The 17,949-nt window shown below is 36.4% G+C and overlaps 1 protein-coding gene across 2 annotated transcripts in view; it reads right to left on the bottom strand.

Annotated features, from left to right (window-relative positions):
• LOC145673273 (peroxisomal membrane protein PEX13-like) overlaps positions 1-17,949 on the bottom strand; it is a 39,141-nt gene that overhangs the window by 2,218 nt on the left and 18,974 nt on the right. For both annotated transcript variants that reach the window (XM_081742820.1, XM_081742828.1), the window contains 3 exons: positions 13,820-14,125; positions 10,625-10,872; positions 2,859-3,062 (listed from right to left, as the gene is read on the bottom strand). In XM_081742820.1, coding sequence (XP_081598946.1) covers positions 2,859-3,062; positions 10,625-10,872; positions 13,820-14,125 — 758 coding nt within the window. The remainder of the gene's footprint in view (positions 1-2,858; positions 3,063-10,624; positions 10,873-13,819; positions 14,126-17,949) is intronic.

Below are 17,949 nucleotides of genomic sequence, written 5' to 3'. Positions count from 1 at the left end.
CTTCAGATCTAAGCTTTATTGAACACATGTTAGGCATGGTGGAAGAACGCTTGTCCGCCAATCGGGCTCCGGCAACGCCAAGATTCATAGCGAGTATGAGATACAATGTCCCAGAGACTTTCAGCATTTGTACCACTAGCCACATTCTCGAAGAGCTACTTGTGTGGCTGCTAGAGGTAATTACACACGTTCTATTAAGATGAGTATTGTTATTTTTAACTTCTTAGTAACATCCCGTATAGAATGTTTTCGGGACGTCCACGGACGTCATGAATTAATTACTACTACTTTTTATCACTTCTTGTGCACCAACTTCGGGCCAGATGAATGGATTCTTCCTGGGTGTTATTAAATGCATTTCCACTACTGTATATATTAACGTGTGAATAAACTCTGGTAAAGATAGTAAAGAGAATCACGCGAAGTATATGTGTGGGATATGGGTAGTCACCGTAAAGGTGTTTACGGATTGACTCCATTAACCAATTCATCCAAGATCATCGCTTTAGCTATCTATTGCAAAAAGCAGAAATACATGTCTAAGATATGGGCTAAAGAAAGCCACAGTTAAAGTCGGCGTTATCCGTTAACACTAGAATGCCCAACGCTTCTTTTCGATTTTCTTTTCTTCAGTAGTCAATTAATTTTGAATTTAGGTTGAATTTTTTCCGCGACTTTTCATTCTTTGAACTTAATAACAGTCTCACAGGAAATTATGTTGTTATTCCTCAGGACTTTCTAGAAAAACAGCAGTTTTAACTCAAACGCACAGTAGTGGGCAACTTGTCCATTGTAAGAAACTTTTGACTTAGTGTTGTAGTAAGTAACTTTTATATATTTCTTACTACCTGTTGGACATTTCTTGTAATGCAGTAACTTTACCTTGTTTTGTAATAACAATAATAATAATATTCCCACAAGCAAGGAGAGCATAGTATTTATTACTACTTATTATTTGATTATACATATAAAAGAAATATATAAATAAGCCACACACCAAATACTATTTACACTAGAGTTGACAACGCCGAAGGTATCTTTAATAGTTACTTGCATCCCCACAGTTGTGTTTATTGCAGAGCCCATCACAGTAGTTCTCCTCTATGTTTGCGAAAGAATAAAAGCAAAGCTAGTTTAGTGTCAGGTTGTTTGTGAATAAGTAAAACAGGATAGAATGATCTGGATAGTCTTTACGTAACAAATATATATTGTGAAAACAATTCGGAATTATAATCATTGTGGTGTCTGAGCTCGCAGATGCACGAGTGTCGTGTTGGTGCTAGTGAAATGCTGCCGAAAATAACAGTTATTGGGAAAACGATTTCACAATCAGCGTGATCACAGCTGAAGATATCGTGACCAGGTAAAACTAACCACATGCAGCAATATTCGCCAACACATGAGACCCATTCGAGATTACCACCCAAAGTGTCGCCTCAGGTGCTTCGTTCAATTCGTCAATTGGCGACTCACGAGAATCCACCACAGCAGCGTGACATATCTCAGAGATTAAATCTGGTTCAGTCCACTGTCAATCATGTTACGTCATTTGTTACAGTCTTGTAGTGTTAACAGTCGTGCGGTGCATACATAAAGGTGAAGTTTACATCCTCCTCCCACGCCACATTTCTGCACATAAGACAAATTGTTGCAGATTTGACGAAAGTCACTTGGCGGGGTCAACATGGAAGATGGATGTCACATTGGATGAAAGTTACATTTATTTCACGCGTAATGGTAACATTCGGACAATTATGTACCGTAACACCTCTGACAAAGTACGTGCCGAACTTATCGCCAATGTTGAGAAAGCTTCCCACATGACTGTCGTCCAATATGTCCACGAGAGGACGCTGACCTTCCAGGAATCCATCATTACCTTGATCTATCGGAATGTCATTCCTGGTTTGTATGGAACCAACAAGAATTTGGTGTGGATTGACAAGGGCAAAGTGTTCACTCATACTGCCAGATCATCTGTGGTTATATCATAAAATGAAGTAGGAAACGAAAATCAATATTATTCCCTGTCATGACATTCCTGTAAAAGCCCTGGCGCCAGTCAAATGGATTTCTTCGCATTTAGACTTACAAACCCAGTCAGTTTTCTGTATACATAACAACATATAGATCTGCTTTCTGTGAGCTATACATCATCACAAACAAAATTACTTGTTTCTCACTTTTAAAAAAATATATAAAATAGAAATAACACTAACTTTATAATTTTGGTTCAGAAAATTGGTCTCTTTAAAACCGTCTCCGATATTGACCTGGCTACTTGTTATTCTGTCACAGCATTCAACATGCTGAAAATCCATACACAACTGTACGCTTTGTACACACTTTTTGTGCTCTCCTTTCTTTATTACATTTTTCTTTCTCTAAGCTCAAGCGCTCTGTTTAATGTTTCCAGTATCTGTATTTTTCTCTGCATACAATATTGAGGGGGGCACGGTAGCTCAGTGATAGAGCTCTTACTTCTGGTGTGTGGTATCGCTGGTTCAATCTTTGGCCAAGTAAGTTTGTGGTGATAAAATCGTGTCTGAGTTTCCTCGGAAATCCCGTTTCCTCTCACATTCTGATTCCATCAATTCTTCCGTCATCATACACTTGCCTTAATCATCCATCTCTGTCAGCCTAAAGAGCATAATCGAGGGACGTTAATCTGGAAGATCTAATTTGATTTCATAAATATATTATTGTCCTTACGCGATAAAAATTACCTGTAATATCGACTGTATCGACTTCCCAATGTAATAAAATACTTACTACTTGTTACAGATACGTACGTATAATACTAATATCAAAAAATACTATGCTCTACTGTATAATAATGCTTATTCTAAATACTATACCTGGTTCATTGGCAGGCGTAATGGAGCTAATCAACTTCCATATTAGGTAAGGACCTGCGCATACAATGCCTAAGAACATTACAATAGGCCACGAGGTCTGTGGTTTCTTCAAGTCAAACTCCGTCAATTCCCCTGCTTTGGCACCAGTCGACATCGCTGCGTTCTGCCAAATTGATTCACGAGTTGGATTCTCCTTTCGTAAACCTACGAATATAGCGCGAAAATGAGAACACTAGGGAAACATCACAATGCACAATTAGTACTTTCTAAATATAGTCACTAGTTAATCAGAGAATGACGACTGACATCTGAAACCAGGGGCGGATCCAGGACAGCTTCTGGGTTTGGGGGCCGGTGGGTTGTCATACTGCTACTTAGAGCTACTTTTAACAGCTTCAAACTCTGGGATGGATTTTATTTATATATATAAAATAAGAAAGTTTCCTCTTCTGGGGGAGGAAGGGCGATTGCCCCCCCCCCTGGATCCGCCACTGTCTGAAACACAGACACAACAGAACAACAGGAAATAATTATGTTTGTAACATACTGTTTAGCGGTTCTTGTTTTAAGTGGAAGCTTGCAGACTTAATCTGATTAACTATGTGAGATACACGGAGTTGATTCTGGATATCTGATGTATGTTACCATATAGTGGAGAACTAATGCGAAAGATAATACGAGGAAGTAACGTATAATTGTTCACTATACACGTGGAAACTGTGTGGAAGAGATTGAGACTAGGGTCATCGAATAATTATCGTTAACTGATTGGAGTGATGATACATACGGCATGGTATATAAAAAATTAGAGAATATAGATTAATTTATTTGTAGTACCAGAATATTACCATGAAGATATACTATTCGTTAGGCTTGTGGTATAATTACAAAGTTATAATTTACATTTAATGTTTTTGCAGAGATGTACTGTACAATTTACTGCCGTCCTGATACCTTACCCAGTTCTAACAGACGTGCTGAATTGGAACTGCTTTGTCTGAAGATTTTATCCGATTTTCCTATTCTACTATTACACCTCTTAAGGCCAAAACGTATTATTTTCTGCTGAGGTGTACACAATGGGTTCATACAAGAACCGATAAAGCAGAAATTTTATTACAACGTACTAACCTAACTATATGCTGTACGGTTTAAAAAATTGTGTAGTTAATATGTACTGAACGTCATGTTTTTAATTGGGGGTTTTAGTGAAACATTGGGTCTTAGAATTTGGCATTGACAATGTTCCTGATGATTGATCAGTCCTCAAGATGTTCTAAATAAAGAATAATTGTGGTGTAGTTTTGAGAATACAGTACGGTTGTATATAATGACTGAACAAGTGAAAATAAAGAAATATTTATCAAAACACAGATATGGAAGTATGTTAGGCTTGTAATCGTCCTGCTGTGACAAAAGAAATACATGTACAGATGCAGAACAGAAAGAAAAAAAAATACTCTTCATGTTGCTTGGCTGGATTAGATTGTGGTGCTTGATTGAATCTGGCGTACTTTTTCAACCCGAGGTTACATGAGATCTGGACATAGCTTAAGGTGGAATCCGACCCACCGTATGCTTTCAAATTTTAATGCTCTTCCACTGAAAATCAAACCCAGGACCCAGTTTACCGACGGCGCGCCCACTAGTCACTAGACCAGCGAGGAAGACTTGGTGGGACTGGAGTTTTACATCCTTTTCCAGACCGAGGTTATATAGGACTCTGACCTACAGCTTCAAGTGAAATCTAAGGAACATAAATTTCCACCGGGTTATCCACCATTTCGTTAGAACTGTTATTCTGGATGCTCTCTTGCACTGTTTTGTCGCTGTCAATAATGCCCTAAAATCGCGTTATTAGAATGCCGGACAGAGTTCCGGATTAATAAGTGTATCGTAACCTTTCTCGTCTACAGATATAAAAAGATGAGTATGTCTTAGTTTTTAATTTTTCACACCTACGTATACTCTCTTCCATTTTATTGTGCGCAAAGAGGGTTATTTCTTTTCTTCTTAACCTGAGGGTCTAATCGTGTTATAAACAGCGCTTTTGTATTCATTTGGTTCGCCGTTTAAGGTACTGTCTTTCCTAGTCCCTATCTACATGTGTGTCTGTTTTTTCTTTCTTACCACCACAAATCCATCGCTTCTGCTTGAGTCCCTGTCCTCACAAACTGCAGATACATTATCATAACTTAAGGTTTGTTGCAACTTTAAGGTAGGTTAATAATGCCTTAACCTTGACTTTGAATCGCAGTTGGTTTGTTATATTCGGACTTGGCTTGCCTCCCAATCTTTTGTAAATGTTTGGGTTTATGAAATCACTATTCGCACTTGGGATAGTTTTTACATTTGCATGTGACTTATTTGCATAGTAATTTTCAATAAATTTGTGTGATTTATACTGTTTGGCTTTAACTTGAACTATTTCAGCATGTACGCTTTGCATTTCATGTACAAGGCTTCTGTTTTGTCGGCCATAAGATTTACTAGGGTTGTTAGCGAATGACACTTGTAAAATTGTGTTTTCGTTTTTATGTTCTTCTGAATTAATTTCACTAATGATGTCACCATCAATGGCAGTGGATGAGCAGTCGTCAGTAAATTCAGAACCTTGGAACCTATGTTTCACTGACTGAGAGACAGCTATGAGTGTCAGGTCAAGCAAGATATAACAATATGTTTCCTATGAATTGGCTTGGAGCAAAGAGTACCAGGCTGTTCTCCAGGATCTATCTTGGAATAATAAATTCTTACGAATTTACATTTATTTCCAGCAGAAGTTCTAATTGCTATTGTATGTAGAACTTCTGCTGGAAACTATTTTATTTTACCAGCTTTGTTCTTAATGGAACCATAGTTCTCCTTAATGATTATTTTGTGTTGTACGATAATTAATTTGGTTTGATGCCAAAGAGCTCCATCGTTAAAAGTGTGTATGATTCAAGCCACACGCACACCTACCAAAACGCCCCTCCCCAGGATATAGGCACGATTTCAGTACAAGAACTGGGAATGCTATGTCCTTAACTCGGTAATGTATTCCTAAATATTACTCTATTTTGAAACTCACTTTAAACGATAGGTTTCGTATCTTGTAGGTTGGATGATGAAAGGAACATTAATATGAAATCAACAGAGCAATCAATGAATATCGAGAAGAGTGAAGTATCTATAAAAAGGAAAAACAAATTCAAAATAATTTACGTTATCAGCTCAGTCTCTGTAAATACAGTATTTGCGTTCTTACACTGACCGTCTAACTAATCGTTCTTACACTGACCGACTCAGAACAAACTCATAAGTGAATTTCATTCGCAATTGAATATAATTTAAAAAAGAGTGTGTGTGCTTGCGCGTCAGTATCGTGTAATGTTTAGACTAGAAACTTATACGAAGTCGAAGATTTTCACTTGTAAATTCATTATAATCACAATTATATAAATACATATAATTCCATACTAAGTTCGCAGTTGTTGCACGATATCACCCAAGCGCATGGAAGAAATTAAAAGAAGATTTCAAATATTGGATATCCCATACTCTTAGATGGTTCCAATCGTGGTCTTACGACCACCTGTCAGAAGGAAGGACGGATTCAATAGAGCTTTGCAATGTATTCTAAGCACGTCAGGAATATTTCCATGTCCCATCCACTTCGTACTATCTAACAGCACGTGTAATCGTCTTATCTAACTGAACATACTTAAATTTCTCATTTTGCACACAATGAAAATCCTAGCGCTCACCTAATCTTATGCAAACACGTAAAAAGTTAACGCTACATAAATTTACTATACAAAATGAAATAAAAAGTGCAATAGAAAAGTTCCTTGTCTGTCTTTTATACTTGACTAGCAAAAACGGAAGAAGTGCATGTAAGTTGCATAAAAATAAATAAATATTGTCCGCTAAGTGGTTAATGTATTACTAAGTATAATTAACGGCCATTTCAAATACATACTGCCATATATAAAAAGTTTAGAGCATGTATATGCATACTAACGAAGCAAAATAAGACCTGCAGAATATTGGAGTAATTCTGCAGAATATATCCTTCTTCGGACACCATCGAAAATAAATGAAAATACAGAAAATAAAATATAGTCTTACTGTAGGGCCTATAATCTTATGTTTTAGGTACTTGGAATTGGAATATAAACTTCAAATTCGGTATGCTTGTACGTTTGCTATAGTATTATTTAACAAAATCGCTAAAAATAAAAATTTCCAACTTTAGAATGGTTTTATGGGGAACTGAAAAATCTTCCCCATGTTACTTATATGGAACACCTTTTACATCCCAACATTTTTGGGTACTTCCTGTAGGGCTACAATGATTAAATTTGACATGATTGTAGCTTTTCGGGACTAACCGACAGGAAAATTGCTAAAAGTGAATATTTTTAACTTTTAGGGGATCTAAAGGGGCGATGAAAAAATCCCAATGTTATTTAAATGGACTAAATAACATTGGGATTTTTTAAAACCTATACTCACATATTTTAGGTACTTGGAATTAGGATAAAAACTTGAAATTCAGTATGCTTGTACATTTTTGTTAGCGTTACCTAAGAAAATCACCAAAAATAAAAATTTCCAACTGTAGAGTGTTGAATTGAATTGTTATGGGGAATTGAAAAATCTTTCCCATATTATTTATATGGGACATCTACATCCCAAAATGTTTAGGCACTTCTGGCAGGATTAGAATGATGAAATTTGAAATGATTGTAGTCTTCCGGGATTAACCCACAGAAAAATGGCAAAAGTGAATATTTTTAATTTTTAAGGGGTCTATAGAGGGTGTGTGTGTGAAGAAATTACCGTATTATTTAAATGGGCGTTTTCGCGGCAGATTCTTATCTTTTACATATTGAAATACGAAAAGAAACTTGAAACTCGGTAGAATTGTGGGTTTTGAGGTGCGACGCCGTAGGCCGAGCAAATGCGGAAGTCTGGTGGCATAGCTCCCAGCTAACCAATGACTAGTCTACAACTTATATACCCTTTAGAATCCTGGCATTTTGGGTTATTTTTTAGACTTTCAGTCAAGCAGCTACTGCATCGTCACTATTTATCCTAGGATCATGGTCCAAACCTCGTTCTCTTCAGAATAGAGCTGGCTTTCAAATGGTATCACTTGCATGCCCATACCATATACCAGAAGCGGGAAAAAAATGTCAAAGTGAAAATTTCGGAGGGAAATTTTTTTTCTCGAACTTTGGCTCCCCCTGGACCCCCCCTGTGTGATCGTAGCCATCTAAAAAAAATCTGATAAATAGTACTTGGTATACTGAATGTGTGTGCCAAATTTCAAGTTTCTATCTTGAATAGTAAGGGCGAGAGAATTTGTACCAAAAATTCCCACAATGCCCCAAATTACCATAAAACACTGATCTAAGGGAAAAACATTCCTGAGACATCCCTAATTACCCTAGGATAAAAATTCGACCGTCGTTCTCTTCAGAATGGAACTGCCTTTCAGACGCTATGACTCACGTGGTCCTATCATGTATGTAAGGCGGGAAAATTACGAAAAACGGGATTTTTGGGGTAAAAAAATCCCTTTTTTAACCCTTTGCCCCTCTGGTTCCCCCCCTGTTTTAACACTGACATCGGAACAAAAAATCTGCTAATACTACTCGGTGGACTGAATGTTTGTGCAAAATTTCAATCTTCTACGCTCAAAAATAAGCCCGCCAAAAAATATATATACCGACAGTGCCCCATTTTTCCTTATATAGAAGTATATTTTTTAAAAATTCCCTGAGACATCCCTAATTACCCTAGGATAATAATTCGACCGTCGTTCTCTTCAGAATGGAACTGCCTTTCAGACGCTATGACTCACGTGGTCCTATCATATATGTAAGGCGGGAAAATTACGAAAAACGGGAATTTGGGGGTAAAAAATCCCTTTTTTTACCCCTCTGGTTCCCCCCCTGTTTTAGCACTGACATCGGAACAAAAAATCTGGTAAATACTACTCGGTGGACTAAATGTTTGTGCAAAATTTCAATCTTCTACGTAGAAAAATAAGCCCGCCAAAAATATTGAACATAGGCTTAGAAAATGAGAAAATAAATTTTTGACTTATGACGTCATCACCTCCTATGTCTGGACGCAGGACGGTCTGAAACCATACGTAATGTCTTCTACAAGGCCTCCGGACTTTAAAAAAAAAAAAAAAAAAAAAAAAAAAAAAAAAAAAAAAAAAAAAAAAAAAAAACCGGACGAAAAAGCTCAAATAGAAGAGAAATAACGTACAATGTACCATGAAAAACGCGTGTGGTACAAATTGTACCATAGGATCCCAAAAGGGATATATTATACGACTTTTACGGTACTGTCTTAAAATCTTCGTTTGCAAAAATGAGCATACGCCTATTTAATTTCTTTTGTCAATTACTCTAAAATGGATACAACTATTTGAAAACGAGACCGTTTTCTCTAACTTACGGCAAACACTATTCAAATCCAAATTTGCTCAAAAAAGTGTCATCCACATTCACTGGCGACTGTACCATAGCTAAATCTATTGTAGTAGTTGGATAGATACATTGCTACACTTGAGTAAGATATGACTATAGGATACATATTAAATAACTTAAAAATAAATGCACCATATCTTGTATCCGTGAAAACAACAACTTTTCTACATCGTTCGTTGGTCTCTGATAACTTTCCCAATGGCTCTAACGCTTCTACATGTTATCACCTTGACAGCGTAGTTATGTTCATTGAGAAAATTGCCAGAGAGCAATAAAACGGTCTGGATAAGTTTTTGTTTCCCCCGATACAAGGTAAGTTATATTTATTTCTAAGTTAGATAGTATATCCTCACCACAAGTCCCTCGTTTCATTACCGTCGTTCAAAACTTGTAGAGATTAATAACATTACTATTTTCTAGCACTTAAAAATAGTATCTAAAGAATCTCCTTGAAACTCATATCCAAGGGTATGGTAAATATAGTTGGAAATAATTAATGAAAATGTTAACACATTAAAACTAGAAATTAAAGCTATAAAAAATAAAGGTTCAAATTAAAATGAATAGATAAAAATTACAATCAACAACTTTCACTACTATGTAATGAGAACTCACTTGAGATGTGGAAGTTAATGTAAAATATGATGAACAAAATTAAGAACGTGGGAAAACTATTATTATGAAAACTTACTGTTTATGTACACTACTAAAGTATAGTAACAGTGATTAGTGTATATATTATGTCAGGTCACATCCTTGTAAAATATCCATTTCACATGGTTTCTGAGAAAAGTTACGGTTAAATTTTTTAACGATTAACAACTCGAAATTAACTCGTGTAAATTATAATTTATTTACTTAAAATAGAAAAAACAACTGATTAATTTAATAAGTAACTTTTAAACAGATTAATTACAAGCCTGATGGTAATTATAAAATAGAAGGCTTCGTTACACGCACTCAGGATTGAAAACTTTATTTCAACATTTCATTTGAAAATTGTCAACTTTAATTTTGAAGAAAGAATGAAGTTTAGGGGGAGAAATAGACGACGAACATTTTAAAACTGCACTGTAAAAATAAGGTTTACAATTCAAAGGTTATACAATTTTTACAGTACAGTCTTAAAATTTTCACTGTCTATTTCACTTCCCGAAACATTCAAAATAACTTAATCTTATCTTTATGATCAAGGCTGGCAATTTTCAGTCAAGATGTTGTATTAAAGCTACTCACGTAGATAATATGAAGTGAAGGTAATATGACACTTACCCAACAAATACAGGAGTTTGCCATACAGCCATTTCAAAGTACGTATAAGGGCAAAGCTGGAGAACACTTGAGCAAAAAGTGTTCTCAAACGGCCGAAGTGTTCGGCTACACCCAATACTGCTCGGAAGGAACTATGCACAGCGAAGAATGTTGACTCTAACATCATACTAACAGAGCCAAAAGCATGTACCAGTGATTCAATGGACTGGAATGCTGGTCTGGAACTCTCTTCGGCAAGTTGAATGAACCTAAAATAAAGATTGTAAAACAGTAACTGCATAATCTACGTAAAACTTACATAACACAGGGCGATTCAAAAGTCCCTTACCATCCCTTTTAAAATCTGTACGGATGTATTTGTATTGAATTTGATGTAGGAAATATACAATAGGGCTAGGTGTAAAACTTTTGGATGATGGTTCGCGGACGGCTGCCATCTTGAATTTCAATTTTTAACTTCAAACAATAGGAGGGTCATGTGAATTTGCTCAGGATGTCAAATCTAAAATCAGATTTCATGTGTCTTCATTTGGTGACAACTTATGGACGACGATATTTAATGTTTACGTATTACACAATGTGCTCCACATGTGCTCCGTGCTGGGCAATGCACGTGTGTAGACGCCTCTCCCAACCGCTATGAACACGGAACAGAGTAGCTGGGAAATTTGCTCACAGACAGTCATGATACGTTGCACAAGATGATATATATCACGAATTTTATACCATGCATCATAGCCTTAATGATTCCCCAAATGTATAAGTTCATTGGAGCGAGGTCTGGTGATCGAGCAGGCCATACAACTGGCCCACGGCGACCAATCTATGCTTCAAGAAATTGTTGATCCGGATGCCAAAATGGGGAGGCGCACAGTCTTGTTTTAAAAAAATGGGAAATGTAGTATCTTCCGACATCAGACCTGGCAGTATTTGATCCTGTAACATTTCCATATATCATACCGCAATTAAAATTTCTACACCGATCATTTTGGAGGGATCTGTCCATGCGGGATTCTCAGGCGACCAATAACGTATGTTCTGCCTATTCGCCTCCCCACTTAAGAAGAAGTAGGCTTCACCGGGCTCGGGTATCTTCATTTCGAAGTCTGGATTTAGCAGTAATTGCTCGACTGCCCATTCGCAAAACTGCACGCGGCGATCTGGATCGTCCTCGCATAGGTGTTGCTGCATTTCCACCTTAAACGGTTGCCACTTGTGCCTCTATAGACTTTGTACACTGAACTGGAACTCACATCATATTGTATGGGGAGACGACAAATGCTCCGCTGTGGTGACATCGAGAAGGAGGCTAGTACTGCCGTAGCTGTTGCATCGTCCGCTGCGGTCGTCCACAACACGGTCTCTCCGCGACCGTACCTATCTCCTCAAATTTGCTTAATAACTGTGCCACTGCAACATGTGCCACAGACGCTGATTGAAACCAGCTGTTACTTCACGGACACTTCTCCCACCTCACAGTTTGACGATCTGGATGCGTTCCTCGGTTGTTAACGGCATGGTTCACCACATCACACTGAGTTGTCCATAACTTCTCATCAAATAAAGATACATGAAATCCGATTTCAGATTTGACATCCTGAGCAAATTGTAACCTAAGGTCATGAAACACATGACCCACCTATCGTTTGAAATAAAAAACTGAAATTCAACATGGTGGCCGTCTACGAACTATCGTCCAAAGGGCTTGCACCTAGCCCTATTGTATATTTCCTACATCAAGTGCAACATAAATACATCCGTACGGATTTTAAAAGGGGCAGTAAGGCATGGGCGGCGATTAGGGGGGGCAAAGGGGGGCAGTTGCCCCCGCACTCTTTTGAAGTAACCAATTAATGTATATAGTTTCATTTGGAAATGTAACGATTTTGTGTGTGTTACTGATTAATAGGAAAAAATGCTGCCATATAATATTTGCTGTTGCGTGAATACGTATTGGTTGTCTTCCCGTGGAGTAAAGAAAGCTACAGTAATTGCGTTTTAATCGCCACAGAAAATAACCCCCAAAAATAACCTATTGGAGCACAATTTCAGCATACTTTCATTTCTTCTTACAAGGGCTCGATATGTTAGTGAGATGCTTTGAAGCTAATCGAAAGAACATTATGCAAAAAAGTAGGGCCTATTTCAGAAGTTATTCTTTAATTGCACAAAAATTGACAGTTCCTAAAATGTCTTTTCTTCTTTCTAAAGTAAGGAATATCGATTAAAAAGAGCGTGATAAGAAACAACTTCTACCTTTTCCATTGTTTTGTAGTGTAATATACGAGTGAAGTGTTGTGTTTAAGGATGTACGAGTGTATATACAATAAAATTTAGTAAATTGAACATAATTCTAGGTTTTAAGTTTATTTTGTATAACTGAAGTGTGGATTGATTCTAAGTATTGTTGTGTTTTGATGTGTTCCAAGAAAGTGAAAACTGCACCTAATGGCAACGAACATATTTCAAGAAGTTGCAAAAGCAAATATTTCTTTAAATGTCGTAGCATATGATTGTAGTATTTACTGCCTTTCATTTTCTAAGAGTAATAACATACATTTAAAAGCATGTGTGGAATTAAATATTAAGTTTTTCATTAATCCTCAGTTTCAATATAACTTTTGCAGAACAAGCATCATTATTCATTACTATTATTAATATTATCCTTTCTATTTATTTGTTTTGCAAATGTATTAAATAATCTGATCACACAATTTTCCAGACAGAATTTTAAGATGTTCATGAGCAAGGAATCAAATCTCTTCTTACACTTTCGTTGTTTAAGAGTACAAAGGGCTAGTATCTACTTGCTTTGTTCTTCTCAATTTACTTAATAAACTATTATATACGATATACGGTATTTTAACTGAAAATATAGTATCCTATTAGTTATACAACCTTTCGTCAAACAAAATGTTAGAAACAACCAGGAAAACTAACATTTATATACAAATATTCAGATCATGTCTTGCCCCCTCACTTTTAACGTCCAACCGCCGCCACTGCAGTAAGGAACTTTTGAAACACCCTGTATATAATTTTAAAAAATAACGTTATGTTCTATTAAATACAACAATTAAAGAAACATTACTGCTCAATTTCACTGACTACTAGAAATTAATTTCTTTATTTTTCTTTCTTTTGGTAAACTTTCATAAATTAAACAATAGAAACAGAAGTATGAAATTTTCTTACCTTGATTCAGGATCATTTCTAGATATTCCACCGAAGCCAAATCTGTTCATACCGTAGTTGGGATAGCTACCGTACCCTCCATATCCTCCGTACCCACCATAGTAATTACCATATCCTCCGTAGCTGTTATAGCTGCCATAGCCGCCATAGCTGTAAGGACTTTGATACGAAGAACCGTAGTTTAACCTTGTTAGATTAGAATTAGAATGTGGTCGCGGTGGCAGAGGAGGTCTAGGTGGTGTTCTCCCTGACACACCTGCATAGCCTGATGTTATTTGGGGTGCCGTTGAGGAACTCTGTAGTCGCCTAAAAATAATAGAAACAACTTTTAAACTTTCAAAAAATAAATAAAAATAAAAATAAATTAAATAAAAAGTACACATTACCTCACTAACTTCTCTGCTCCCATTCCTTATGTTAAATCTTGGATCATATGATATTGTAGAGTTGATGCTGAGATGTTTAATTATGAAATGAGTACCACATTGATATAACAATTCTTAAAAAATCATCTGAACAAAACCCATCGTATCAGTAAACTACCCTTTGTGGATTTTTCTTGGAGAAACTGACTACTACATTACATTGTAAGAAGGTAAAGGAAATATGAATTTATAAAGGATCTGGCTTTTTCATGCTACAGAATCTCAACATTGGAGGAATATTAACTGGCTCTGTGCATGTCAATATCTGTGCAAGGCAATCATAGTTATTTTGAGTTTGTACAATTGGTATTCCTAATTCTAATTCTCAATAAATCTATTCATTTCAGCTTCGTAATTTCCAGTAGTCCATACACTACATTTAGAATCACAATTGAAAACAACAGCAACTCTACCTCTGATCTACTGGCTTAGAGAATCGCTTAACTACGGAACTAAATGGGCCAGAATCTACCGGACAGAATTCTCAGACAAGAAAACAAAATGAACCTTTCCTTTTTGATCAAAGGTTGTAATTTAAAGGCATCATCGTGTAGAACTAGTCTTCAATATACCACATACCACAAATCTCAGAAAAACATTTTTTTCATTACAGAGATACGACGCTTCAAACAATCCAAAAATCAGCTGCTTACGTCACGGAAACAAAACAGGGGTTTTGGCGTGACGTCACAGATAGGTATCGCTCTGTGAGTAGCATTGGAATCTTTTTATATTGTAAACTACAAATAAATTTCGTAGAAAAGTGGAAGGAAAAGTTGCAAAATAAGTAATACAACTACTGCATATAAACGTAACGTGTTGAAAAGACCTATTTTCCTAGTTTGAAATACATTAAAGATTTTTTGTAATATTTTATCATTACAAATAATTTGGATACTTGTACACTTAAGCAGGATTATTTTACTATTGTATTACACCAAAAACATTAGAAGTCTGAGTACAAAATCAAATTAAGTCATGCGCAGATTGAGAATATCTAGGCTACCATATTACAGCTTTACTTTATTTTGAAGATTAGTCACGAATCTCCACGCTATTATACTACGGCTACAAATAACCACTTTCTGCACCAAAAAGCTATTAATCCTTTAAAAATAATTCGTATTCTATTACATCCTTTCATTTTTTTCTATTATTTACTGTGAATATTAGCAATTTGTCACCCCCACACCATTGCTACTACTAATCTTAATGCTATAAGAATCCCATTACAAAGCGCTTTATTTTCTTACTATATTTCTACAAGGGAAATGCTTTTGTGGTAACCGCGGTGGTTTGAAACTGAAGAAAACTATAGCGAATAAAGGCAGACAGATGGTTAGACTATCGAAATAGCATCCTAAACAAGATAAATGCTCGAAATTTTTTCTTGTGACCTGCGTGCCGGTTTTCAAACCTAGGCACTATAATAACACAATTTCATACATGGGTCTACATAATTTTATTTTGGATTTAAATTATTTAGGAGCCAGACTCATTCCAATCGACTTGACTACCTGGTGTCCAGAATTTTTCGAGCCTGAACATGAGGATTATTAACAGAAATTCATAATGTATTACGTGTTGTTACTCTGAATCTTCAACTTTTTCTTTTCAATAACCTCACACGAAATATTGTTCTAAGTATACAAATATAAGTTTGTTTATTTTCTTTCTCCCTTTTAATAAGACCCGTATCCACGGGGGGGGGGAGGCTGACCCTGTAAATTCACTGGCCTCCTAAAATTTTCACTATAATTGCAAATAAACTATAATATGGTGATGAATTATAATATGGTTGGGTTGGGTCCACCCTACATTTTTGGGGTGGCTACGGGCCTGCCCTCAGCCCTAAGGTGATTAATGTTTGGTATATGGTGGCACATTTGCAAAAGATTATGTCGTGAAAGTACTGCGTTTGGTGTGCCGAGGTCACAAGAAAAAAAATCATAAAAGCAAACGTTTGAAGAGTTCTGTCTTTTAAGTTTGGTCCGGTAGATTGATTTCTCTTATACTGTTGCACTCACTGGAACAGAATATTGTGTTCATTACTAATCATGACATACCACAAACATTCATTATTAAAAGACACAGTGGATCAATATTGGAGCGCTCACTTCTAGTGTGAGGGGTCCCTAGTTCGAACCCAGGTCACGAGTTTGTGGTGGACAACATCGTGTTCGTGGGCTTTCTCGCGATTCTGACGTTTCCTCCCACATGACCATTCCACTCATTCTTTTATAATCATTCACTCTCATTAATCATCTCACTTTGTCTATAGGGCATATAAGTGGAACATAAAACTAGAAATTTTAGCGGGAAGATATTATGGTGAAATAATATCGTTAATGTGTAAAGTAGGTCGATAATAGAACTGGTAAATTCTCAGAATGCTCATGAATATGATTATCGTAGTAAGTTTGTGCGTCCCTGTGTTGAACTCAGTAAAGAATTTAGGTTACTTTTACTTGGGGAAATGTTTTTTCATGTATTAATTTCCTTTGTCTTCCCCTTGAGCGCATACTATCGAATCCACAATGAACTTGCATATAAGAAATTAGCACTCTACTATCAAATAGCTATGCTTTTTATATTGTTGATGTTTTCTTAAGAATTAATAAAAATGCTTCGTAAGGTCAGTCGGTGAACGAAACACGAAAATTAGTTTATAAGGTAAGGCTGCAAACAATGTCAATAATATAGCAAATTAGTACACAACAACTTTGTCCTAAGATATTCAGGTATATTCAAATAATTGGTAATAAATAAACAGACAAATAGCTTTCTCTTTAAAGAAACCTTAAATTCTGTTACTTTTCTTATTCTTTGTGTTATCAGCAACTGGGTTTCTGTCACCACGGCATGGCGCGTCCTTAGGTTGCGGATCGAGAAGAAGGCCTCTAGATATAGAGGTTAGCTGCGAATATACTGAATAAGCAGTCGCGGACAAGAAGTTATCCTCCAGCTTGGGAGTTTGGGTGAGGCTAACAACCACATATTGTAAAAAAACACTTGTTCAGAAACATTCGCAGAAGCTTCGCACCAGGACTGATAACTTGGCACGACCACAGCAAAAGAAAATGGACTTAAGATTTGGAACATGAAATATTAAAAGTCTTTATAGGACACGCGCGTTAAAATCAATAACGAACGAGTTAAGAGAAATACAGGATGGACCTAGTAGGAGTTCAGGAAGTTAGGAGGGAAGGAAATGGAACTGTGAATTCCGGAAATTTTACGTTCTTTTACGGGGAAGGAAATAAAAATCACCAATTACGAACAGAGTTTTTCGTTCACAAACGAACAATATCAGCAATTAAGCGGGTTGAATTTGTTAATGATAGACTTTCTTTTTCACTCTTAAGGGTCGGTGGTGTGATATTATTGTCTTAAATGTACATGCCCCAACAGAAGACAAAGATGACGATATAAAAGACGTATTTTACGAAGAAGTGGAACGAATATTTGACCAACTCCCGCGATACCATATGAAAATTCTATTAGGGGATTTCAATGCGAAAGTAGGACGAGAGGATATTTTCAAACCGATTATAGGGAACTAAAGTCTGCATAAGGAAAGTAATGACAACGGTGTTAGACTCGTGAACTTCGCAACATCCAAAAACCTTATCGTTAAGAGTACAAAATTTCCACATCGCGACGTTCATAAATATACTTGGACTCCACCAGACGGAAAAACACACA

Source organism: Thermobia domestica, chromosome 2 (assembly GCF_964235325.1).
Source record: "Thermobia domestica chromosome 2, izTheDome1.hap1.1, whole genome shotgun sequence".
Lineage (NCBI taxonomy): Eukaryota > Metazoa > Arthropoda > Insecta > Zygentoma > Lepismatidae > Thermobia > Thermobia domestica.
The sequence above is the reverse complement of the archived record's forward strand: the minus strand, read 5'-3'. Positions and strand labels throughout refer to the sequence as shown.